General features: G+C 42.9%; 1 protein-coding gene across 2 annotated transcripts; it reads right to left on the bottom strand.

Annotated features, from left to right (window-relative positions):
• Positions 1-630: 630 nt before the first annotated feature.
• Positions 631-10,238, bottom strand: SRP19 (signal recognition particle 19). Of its 2 annotated transcripts, none has more exons than XM_018562495.1 (6): positions 10,209-10,238; positions 6,574-6,645; positions 4,508-4,583; positions 3,996-4,067; positions 3,804-3,915; positions 631-817 (listed from the first exon to the last, which is right to left on the bottom strand). In XM_018562495.1, exons 2-6 carry the CDS (start codon positions 6,609-6,611, stop codon positions 687-689), a joined length of 429 nt encoding a protein of 142 aa, XP_018417997.1. In that variant the 5' UTR covers positions 6,612-6,645; positions 10,209-10,238; the 3' UTR covers positions 631-686. The 2 variants fall into 2 exon arrangements, with proteins under 2 accessions (XP_018417997.1, XP_018417996.1); XM_018562494.1 differs by having other exon boundaries at positions 6,574-6,648; positions 10,206-10,233.
• Positions 10,239-11,288: the final 1,050 nt, after the last annotated feature.

The raw sequence follows: 11,288 nt of genomic DNA, 5'->3' as shown, positions 1-11,288 counted from the left end.
GTGTGTACCCAGCTGTAGAATTCACCATTTGCTATACACAATCTCTCCAAGATCATAGAGACAGATACAAACGTACATTACCACCCATTATTAAAACATAAATACAATGTTTTATTCAATGATTGAAGTTCGTACAAAGGAAGTATTGAGCCAACAAAATATAACATCACTGTTGTGATTAGGCCGACCAAAAACCTTTTTGGCTTGCCAAAATATAAATCAACGCAAGGTAACTTCCTTATTTTATAATGACATGGTGACATATCCAAATAATTGTATTTTTGTTTTTCTAGTCAGCATGGGGGTATGCAGGTAGTTTGAGAACTAAAATGTCCATGTCTGTAAAGATCTGTCATGAATATCAAATCATTATGACAAGAGAAATCAAATGTAATTTTATGTGAAACAAACTGCCAGCTCCTATTATTTGTACTTTGTCTGGAAACCGCTAATTACATTTTATCTGAAGAATAATAAAGGAGTTGGTAGGGGCATAATGACCCATAACATCGGTTCATTTTGTGTTTCAAGCATTACTAGGTATTGTGGAGTTAGTAGACCTTTACATGACATGTCGAGGACTTGGAGCTAAGAGTGTATTGCTGACAATGGAGATGTTGATCTGTGTTGTCATGTAGCAACCTCTGGAAACTGAATCGGCGCTGCTCTCGATCTACATCAATCCATCACTTCTTCTTTTTCTTGCTTTTCTTGCCACCTTCTCCTTGCTGGACTGTCTGATCTCCTCCTCCTGTCTTTTGTGTCCGAGTCTTTAGCTTGGGGATCTCATCTGCCACACGAAGCATCACGGCTTTCCCTTCAGACAAGACAAATGACTGTGTAAGAGGCTGAGAAAAAAGTCAATGGCTTCCTGCTGAACTGCATTGCACACAAGGTTATCGCTTAAACCAAAAACAGAACTGTGTTGTCACAAAGCAGATTGACAGGAAAGTGACTGCTCTGTCAGCACGTACATTCCATTCCTACTATCTGTTCAGATTTCCTAAACTATAAACTGCAAAGCAGACAACTACTTCCTAATGAGAGTCAAAACAGTTTAGGGTTCTGGGTGGCATGAAATGCAATGCTAAGTAGTAAAGATGTTCAGATACCAGGATTTGTATCAGTACCGATATATGGCATATTCACAAGAACCACCAGGGTCGCAGCTCAGCTGTCCTGAAATCATTAGTCTGTATTGTTTTAGAAAAACGGTCACATGACACTAAACAAAAATGCATCAGTAGCTGTATCTGCGAGTGCTGGGACAAGTACTTGGTCGGAAAAAAATTGGGTCGCTCTCTTTCCCAGGAGCCCCGTAGCCAATGCTACTTAAAAATGACAGCAGCTGCCTCCTAATGTTTGAGTGTTTCTATAGTCTAGTCTTAGAGCTGGAAAAGTATTGGTACTTGGTATCTGTGCATCCCTACCAAGTAGATATCCAAGAAGAAAAAAAAAAGGAGTAAGGGGACAAATTGAGCGTGGCTGGACTTACAAGTTCAGTAGCAAAGTGTATGCTGTGGTTACGAATAGTTTATACATATAGAGAGGTGGAAGACCCCACATATATGAATGTATATAAAGAATTATAGTATAATGTGACAGCAGTCTCAATGTCACACGTTAGCTCTAACTATGGGGAATTCATAATGTGTAATTCACTCACCCCATAGTTCTCCTTTAATTAGGGCCAAGGATCTAGCCAACATCTGCAATGGATTCTACAGACAAACAGCATATGTAGTGATTCCAACAACTGTTCCCCAAGAGTCCCTGCTTCCAAGTGGGATTAAAACTGTTTAAGCCAGAATTTCAGATTTCTAGCTACACAGGGATTCAAATCTTATGCTCTCCTGAGAAGGACATTGAGCTTTTTGTCCATTGTGTCCTTCGTGACACCCCTTGTCCTCAAAGGTCTGCTGTTTTAGAGATCTTTGAGGAAGTAGCGTCTAGACATGGGGACTTGTTCCAGACTAGCGCTGGACCATTGTCATAGGGAAATGTTTGTTTCAGGTTAAACCAGAAAGGTTTTCGCTATGGCTCCGTCCATAGCTTAAGCAAAGAGCCACAAAGCACACCCTGATACATGCTTAGAAAGCTTAACCCAGGGCTTGACACATTTTCTGTGAAACCGAGAGTCAGCTAAAAAGAGTTGGAAGCCAGGTTATTTTTTTGTTAAATGCACACATTCACAGGGGGCTGGGGACTTTAATTTTTTTTTTTACTTCATTGCTTGCAGCAATAGCCAGCCTGCTATTGGTTCTTTTAAATTGCAGTAGCCAATAGAGCAGGCTGGCTATTGCACCCACCCACTGCCTGCTGTCAATCAGAGGAGGGACCTGAATGAGAAAGTTGGGGGGGATTTCACAGACTGTCAGCGGTTTCTCCTTACAGTCTGTAATCGGCTATCTGTCCCCTCTGACACATACTGTCGTAGCCGATTACAGCCTCTATGGAGAAACCGCTGACAGTCCGAGTCTGCAGCGGGAACAGTTATTGCGGCGGCAGAAAATGGATGTGCAGTGAACGGGTTGACAAAATGCCCAGGCACCAGGACGCAATTTCTGGTCGCACTGGCGACCTAGCACCTGGGATTTGTCGAGCCCTGGCTTAACCTATTCTTCCTGAATTTCCGAGGTCTCATCAAAAGCCTTAAGCAGATCATCTACATCCTCCAGGGGAAGCTTGCATCTGGTAACTCTGTTAGAGTAGTCATGACAGCTATATTCTTCCTCAGAACAATCTGCATGGGAAGGATCCAGGTCACTAAAATGTCTACCCTTGTCCATCCTTCACAACATTTTCCCAGATAACAGCAGAGCCCAGTATCTAGGATCTAAAAGAGTGAAAGGTGGAAACTCAACAGATGACAACAGGTTATTGTAGGCATTAGCCGATTCCCTCCTTAACCACTTCAAGACCAGGTATTTAGTTAAAGAGACCATCAAGGCAGACTTGGCATAAGGGCTTAGTGTGAGCATAGTTTAGCATGGCACTGCAAACTGCGCACTTCCTTCTAGGAAATCAGGAATGCCTGCAAACAAAATAGAGGGACCCAACATATGTCCTGCCAGCCTAAGCCCACCACCAAGGGTCCCCAAGTGACACTCAGGAAATAAAAGGAGTACAACATTGGCAAGGGAGGAGGTGGAACAACCTCCATCTTACCTGAGCAAGACTGGTGCCAGGGGCACCCGAGTCCACCAGAATCCGTAAATGGGAAAGGGGCTTCATGTAACAGGTAGCATCCTGTGTGGTGTCCTTGCAGCCTCCGATGGGAGGAACTGCCATTAAGACACCAAAAGACCCATCCCCTTTCCTCTGCAACGAAAGTGTGGCTTGGAACCCAGAGCCTTTGCCACCTGAAAATGATGCTACCCTTCCAGAAGTGACGCCCTGCATTCTCCAGTCCAAAAGGGAAGCCGCCAGCCACAATCCCGGGCTTCCAGTAGGGACACAATAAATTACAGGATTTCTAACCCTTTAACATTCTATCCACTTTGGGCTTTACATACACTTTAATTACCTATCCAGCCTGTGCCTTGTGCTGTGTATAGCTTGGTTGTTCCCTTGTCTCATATTTAAGCCTATTGGGCTGTTTACAGCACACTCTTTAGAGGTCTTCTCTTATTTCAGCTCACTGAACATCACCCATAGTTTTTCCTTAAACCATTCAGATATAAATGTAAGGTTGAATATTTCAAAAAAGGACGGACCAAAATACATGCAATCTGAAATAATTTGAATATGAAAGATGTGGACATGTGACATTCTAAAAAATATTTTTTTTAAAGAAGCCTTACTTGACTGAAGTTTGTCCACACATGCTGTGCCATCTTCGTTTTTTAGCTGTACACGCACTCTGCCCCTGTACTGTACATCCCGGTTCCACTCGCGTGTATACATCTTGTCTGCCTGTACACAGAAATAAGTTTAGAATGGCTAGGGGGATTCTTAGGACAAAACTGGTCTTGGCAAAAATAAAAATACGTCACCTCTACAGTGGCATTTAGCTTATTTGCACGACATACATCTGCGATTTCAGTACATGTAGGATTCTGTACAGCCTGAATGGGGGGGAAAAAAGATAAGCCGAGATGAACAGTAATAAAGAGCATTCTGTATGCTGCAATATTTACCCTGTGTTTCAGTGTTTACTGTTTGTCAGTAAACAGGAACACAGTTTTCAATAGAACAGCACCTGAGATCCCTCAGCGCCTCATGGCGCATGGATGAGGACATAGGTGTTATTTACTGCACTGCTGTAATAACTGCACAAGGAACCTCCTAAGACACTGCCCCCTAACTAGCCCCTTTACATGGCATTGCAACAAATCTTGACTTGAAATCCAATGTTGAAAACCTTTTGCCCAGTGTTAGAAACCCCTAGCAATCAGCTGGCCAGATAACGAAAGAATATTCAGAGCTGCAATCTCTCCTACGCAAAAAAGACTAAGCAGTTTGTTGTATGATAGTTGCGTTTCATATACAGGTAATTTGAACTAACCTTTTCAATGGGTATCCTCCTTCCCTCTGCAATTGTCTTCTTGTTATTGATGTAAGCTGGATAAATACAGATAAACCTGTAATGTATAAGAAAAAAGAAACAATTACTGAAAGTTTTGGGATACCTAAAAGACTACATTCATGTACTGTACTTGTAGTCACTGGTGGAAGGTGATTGTAGGGATCACCCAGTGGCTTGACAAATGATCACCAATTATGTTAAACCTCATCAAGGAGTAATTTATCCTCATCATCCAGATTAAAGTTCAATTCCAACCATAATAGTTTTGTTTGTTCCTTGTCCTGGATACAGTAAGAAAGGGTTAAACCCACTGTCAACGGAAATCTCTCCAACAACACAGACAACCACAGCATTTAAAACCTAACATGCTGCCTTTGTGACTGAAGTGAAGAGAAGTTCTTCCATGGGGACAAGAATAACAACATTTAGGTATGGTGGGAAAAAAAAGGGTTAAACATTTGTCAGGATAGGATGATTTCCTCAATACTGGTCTTGGTGACTGAAAGCTGGAGAGGGAAAATCAGCCCAGTGGGGACATAAATGGCAAGAAAGACCTGACATTGGTTCGGACCCTTCTCTGCTCTACCAGAAAAAAAAGGGTTTTGTCTGGAGTTTTTCTTCTTTTGATGAATTCCTTAGAGTGTTTCTTTTTATTGTAGAAGATGCAGCTCACCATTCTGCATTTCCAGAACACATGAGCTTTTCTGCATGAGTAACAGATCCATTTACCTATATGTATGAAAGGAGCACTTAGACACAGCATGGGCGAGCTCAAGTAAGGTCAGAAAATGGACTGAAATGCTACCCTGTCCTTTCATCTCTGTAAATGACAGCTCCAAAATCCTGCAGACTTACAGTATAGTCTTTCCTGTCGCAAACCACATCTAGCTGCTGAAAAACTACAAAAGGGGAAGCAGAGTTTGCAGCTCATCTGAACAAGTTCCAAGCTCACTGAAACCTGCCAAACGCAGACATTTTGTTCAGACAGCTGCCAGTCTGTCGCGTGACATTAATACAGCAAATCTGAAAATTCTAAACTGCCAGAGCTGCTTTTTTTTTCACTAAACATCTGATCGGACTCCAGCAGGGAGATCTGACATTCACAATACACCAGCCATTACAGGGATTATTGCTAAAAAGCAGAAAATACCCAATGTGGAAGTAATTCTCCAGATTTTGTTTGGTGAATTAAAAGGGACACTGAACTCAGGAGGTAAATCTTAAAAATGCATTCAAGTACCTTAACTATTAACAAACGTATTTCCTATTTGTGTATCACTCGTCTGTAGATCCTCAAATCATCTCTGAATTGGTGCTGACACTGTCCTTCCTTCTGGAGGGTGACCACTTTTGTTCCCCATGGTCCCTTTGTGTGTTGTAAAATATTCAATGCTCCAAGATCGCTCCTGTGATGTACTACAATCTCAATACAAATTAGTAAACTAAATGTGAGATTGTAATCCATCACAGAAGTGAGCTTGGAGTGGTAGTTACTTTACAACACACACAAGGACCATGGGGAACAGAAGTAGCCCCCCTCCAGAAGGAAGGACAGTGTCAGCATGAATTCAGAGATTTGAGGACCCACAGCCGAGAGATACACAAATAAGATCCATTTTTGTTAATAGTTAAAAAAGGTAGTTGAATGCATTTTTAAAATTTAACTCCCGAGTTTGGCGTCACTTTAATTGTTCAGGATAATACATTTCACAGTGTACTGTCCATTATTTTATTAGACAACATTTCCTGCTAATCATTACATGCCGCCAGTGGTGTGTGAGGTTGGGCTCATGTACGCCAGCTTTTTTCTATTCCTGAGCTGCTCCTCTTCCCTATACAAGTCAATGTTCATGGAAAACAAAAACTTAGAAGTAACCCCCTCAGAAACTCAGTAAAACTTGAACTCATACTGTGTATGACTTGCTTTTGAGTAAGATGCCCATGTACATGCCCTCTTCCCCATTGGATCAAAAGCAGCACAGTTTTTTTCCAGGGCTGCCAAATAGATTACATGTTTCAAATTAGGTTTGCTGCACTTCTGTCACCTGGCTGGGTCTGTATACAGCTTTTTCAGGTCTGCCATGGTCCGGCCTCTTCAGAGTTGCATATTATTATTCCTAAGGAAGAAAAAACTAAGCAAATAAAATAAACAAACATGCTGAGAGTATATAACAATGAAAGAATATTTTGCTGAGTCTACATTATAAAAAAAGTCAATCATTTTCAGTCTCCTCTCAGTGTAATCAATTCGCAGCAATCAGAAATCTCCTGGCTTAGAGGGAGGGGCTATAAACCAAATAGAGGATTGCACTGCCACCATCACCATGGAACAATAACATGACCTCAACGTTGCTGATGACATTGTACTTTCTTTGCAAGACATAGCATTGATATGCACAATAAGCTGGACGGTCAACCTGAAAGCTCCACAGCTGCAGGTCCATTGTAGCCAAGACTACGTTGATGGAGGTAAACACACCAAAACCTCTCCAGCTTCACCGTATCTGGCCAATAAGTTGAAAAGGTTAACACCTTTGAATAACTCAGGTGCCGGATTACGCCGGACAGTGCAACCAAGATTGAAATCTCCACACGGATCAGAAAAGCCCAAGGCACTTTCTCAGGCCTCCCAGGGTGTTGACATGAACCTGACCTGGCTGGGAACAGTTGGAGTCTTTCACTTCGGCCCTATGCTCCTCAATGGAATAAGATGTATAACTAACAAAATAACTTTGTATGATTTTCATTCGGAAATCGTACACAAACATTCTAACAGAAAACAAACAGTTATTAGTACATCACTGATTTTAGTTTTTGATGTTGCAATCAAAATGTTTTGATTGGTCAGGATAGAAAGTTTCTCTCTGGCCCAATGGAAATAAAAAAAATTAAATAAAAAAAAGGGGATGAATCAGTGTGGTTTTCGTTCATCCAAAAATCTCTACAAGAACACAGCACATGCGCAAAAGGAAATTATTTTCATAGTTCGCCAAAAACTGGTTGGTTAGCATGGCTAATGAACGATTCCGAAATCGACATTTGCCTATGCGTGATGGAGAAGTCTACGTATAATTGAATGAGGGTTCGTGTCAGAAACGAAAATTTTCGACTGTCCACCTTAAGACAGCGCACTTATGTGCTACGCTTCCATTTCTTTTACATCAAGAAGTCACATCCACAACTGTGTGCTCGGTTTAATCAATGTAGATTTCTATTGTGCTTTCCTCCCTGGGGACTCAAAGCACTCATTAAATGGGTAGTAGGTCAGGTAGGAGGTAATTGAATAAAAAATAAATACCATCCCTAATTTAATATAAAATACACAAATGCAGTGTTACTAAGTTTACTTCAGAATAAAACTGCACGCATAATTTTTTGCAATCGCACTACCATGTGTTCCAGTGCGGGTGATCACACTGTGGGTTGGAGGCACGGTGGCACTGCAGTGCACCTCCCACACCAGAATTTGTAAGACTGGAACAGAAAATGACCTTTTCCAACCTTTTATAATTGTATTGTAAGCACATGGCACTTGAATAGCTTCCAGCCAGGGAATGATAACTGCCAGTGGCAAGATTCCGCAGACAGCAGTTGAATGTAAACAGCAGGTAGTGGGCTGGCGCAATAGCCAGCCTGCTAATGGCCATTTCAAATTGCAATAGCCAATAGCAGGCTGGCTATTGCACCCTCCCACTGCTTGCTGTGCCCTCCTCTCAGTGTGGAAGAGAGAGCTAGGAGATCCAACCAGCTAATCAATAATGAGAATAGTTGACAACTATTCTCATTATCAATAAATCAATTATGTGGTTGCAGTCATAGTAGGAGGAGAGGCAGCCATTTTGGGTGTGCTCAGCATAATTTTATACTAGGGCTAACTTTAGACAGGAGCCAGTTAACCTTCCAGCATGCCTTTGGAAAGACAGGAGTACCCGGAGGAAACCCATGCAAACATAGGGAGAACATGCCAACTCCTTGCAGGTAGTGTCCTGGCTGGAGTTCAAACCGCGGAACCCAGAGAGGCTGAATTGCAAAGTCAAAAGGATTTTAAGCTATTTAAAATGCTGATTAAATAATTTACAATGAGTGCTGCTCCTTGATGTTTTAGTTCCCTGCAGAATCAGCTGGTCCCATGAGCACTGGTCCTGATATCCTGTTTAAGAGTGACTCCTTTCTCAAGCAGAGTGCTATGGAGTCACGGTTGTGTCTGCTAGTAAGCTGTGTGTGTGTGTCTCCACAAACACACACCAAATCAAGCTACTCCCCTCCACCCTGGCCGCCTCTCCTCCCTTCTCCAAGCTAGTAGACGAACAGTTGCTGGTGTCTGCACTGTCCTTTGTGATTTTGTACTGGACAGGATGTTCAGGGAAGCTGAGCCGAGAGACTTGGAAGCAACTGTTCAGAAACATGATGATTGTTAGTGTTTGGGTTAAAATGTAAAGCAATGCTTTGCTGGGAATGTATATCCGTTTGATATGGATTCATTATTGAAATAAAGTGAGAGTTAATACTACTTTAAAAGGAGAACTATGAGGCGAGTGCTTTTCACTCACCTCATAGTTCTAGCCGACCTGTGACAATGAGACTGTCACAGGTCGGCTCAGTAGATCGGGAAGGGAGCGAACACATACCGGCATTCGCTCACTTCTCGATCGTGTCACGGCTCTCCGCCATGACAGGGGAGGGACTGGATTCCCCCTACCCGCTCTGATCCTCCAGCGCTAACTGGTGGAACGGGAGGGGGCGGGTACAGCTGGCTCTGCCTCTAGATAGGCAGAGCCAGCTGTCAGTCACACAGCTGGGTGGATCCAGACATAATTGTCGGGATCCGCTTCAGCGTCTCAGTATACTGCGAGCTGTAGCTCGCAGTATACTGCAACGCCTCAGTATACCGCGAGCTGTAGCTCGCGGTATACTGAGCTTAGGGTGACGGGAGGACGCTAGTTTGTGTCCTCCCGTTACCCTACGGAGAACTATGGGGAAAAGCCATAACCCCATAGTTCTCCTTTAAGTTTTTGTAAGGGTGGTGAGGAATTACTAGAATTTGCTAGGCATATTCATCTACCTAGGAAAGAAAAAAAAATGCTAAATTTTGAGATGTCAGGATACTCTTCCAATGGGGACACCCATTTGCTCACACTGGAGTTTCTCCCTTTTCCTGTTATGTCTACAGGACACGAACAGAAATCTCCCTACTGGGAAACAGATAAAAACACATACAATAAGAGGAAATGACATTGGCTTTACATTCCAATTATAAAAGGCCTTTTCACAGTGAAACGTCACACAAAGGAAAGCCACCCTGGCATTTCCCCTGCCCATGGCTCTTTATGAACATCCATTGACTTCTATGAAGGATGATGATGGATGCAAGCAGCTGCATACATTATGGCAGACATTATGGCATACACCTCTTCTAGCACACGGCCTGTACCAATTGGCCCCATATGTGTACACTATGAGGAGAGATAGGATATTACTAGTGAGAGCTTCCATTCATACTGCAATCAGAACCACAGACAGCAAACTTCTCCGACAAACATGCAGACTTGTAAAAACAGACAATAACGGATCCGCATTTAAGAGGAAACTCTCGGACGACACGGGAATACCGTACCTAGAACAGACCGAACAGCACTTCTCTAGAGAAACCCACCCCCTCCATACCTCCATACCTCCATACCTCTCTGCTGTAGCTGCTGACTGGCGCTTCCGGACAGCCACAGACCGGAACCGGAAACACGCTGTGAGCACGCTAGCATCCGCCTGCGTGTCTAGCCTCAGTCCCAGCCGAACACTCGCTGATGATTGGCTTTCTTTATAACAGTGAGACGGTGAATCGGGTCAGCGGCGCTGTGCTGAGGTCACGTGGGGGATCTCACACATGCGCAGTTGATTGCGGCTATCTCATGTGTGTTGTGCAGTGCAATGTGTGTGTTTGGTATTCTTCTCTTAGCTCCCCCTTTAGGATGTTATTTAATATAACACGCCCCAATATTCGGCAAGACTCTAGAGTTGTAGCAGAGAGGCGAGCAAAGTCCTCGTTTGGCCAAAAACTACACCCCTTGCAGGTTTATTTTTCTAATGTATGCTGCTGTCACATGTACCATGCAATGTATATCCCGAATGTAGCCCTCTACAGTCACACTAGCTGCGATTAGATGTGTTTATATGGTTTTTTTTTTAGGATAATTTTCTGAATGTATGTATAGGCATCTAATGATTTCCAATGGATCTACTCACACCTTGCGTTTAGATATTTTTATCTGCAGGCAGGGTAGCTGTGTTTAGAAAAAATAGAAGTCAGGTGCGTCCAGGAATTGATTTAATCTTCTAAACGTACCAAAACACATGTAGACGTAAGATGTGTTTATTTGAAGAAATCTCATTGGCTACTCCACTGGACAAAGGACAGATTAATCCAAACGCGTACATATGTAAACATGCATCATTTTAAGTGGGGATATTAGTATCAGTGCCGATACCAAGTATTTGGGCGAGTATTTGTACTTACCTCCGATATTGGAACTTACGGTCAGAGGGAGATTTCCTCTGACTGTCAGTGCCATGAGGAGAACATGGAGCTATGTTATTTGACCAGCTCCATGCTGATTGGCCAGGAAGCCAGTTTGATGCTGATTGACTAGGAAGTCGGCTTCCCAGGGAATCAGCATCGAACTGGCCAAACAGCATGGAGGCGGCTTCCTAATTGCCCGGTATAGTATTGCACATAAAACATGCCCCCATAAAAAATCCCACAGGT

This window comes from Nanorana parkeri, unplaced genomic scaffold (genome assembly GCF_000935625.1).
Source record: "Nanorana parkeri isolate BGI_ZX_2015 unplaced genomic scaffold, ASM93562v1 scaffold580, whole genome shotgun sequence".
In the NCBI taxonomy this organism is placed as follows: domain Eukaryota; kingdom Metazoa; phylum Chordata; class Amphibia; order Anura; family Dicroglossidae; genus Nanorana; species Nanorana parkeri.
Note: the sequence above shows the minus strand (reverse complement) of the source record. Positions and strands in the feature narration are given on the sequence as shown.

What these genes read in the sequence shown, in the direction of transcription:
- SRP19 (XM_018562495.1), bottom strand. Translation starts at nt 6,611, where the DNA reads ATGGCAGACCTGAAAAAGCTGTATACAGACCCAGCCAG. An exon ending in CTGTATACAGACCCAGCCAG is followed by an intron (nt 4,584 to 6,573) that starts GTGACAGAAGTG and finishes TATACATTACAG; the next exon opens with GTTTATCTGTATTTATCCAG. An exon ending in TGTGGACAAACTTCAGTCAA is followed by an intron (nt 818 to 3,803) that starts GTAAGGCTTCTT and finishes TCTTGTCTGAAG; the next exon opens with GGAAAGCCGTGATGCTTCGT.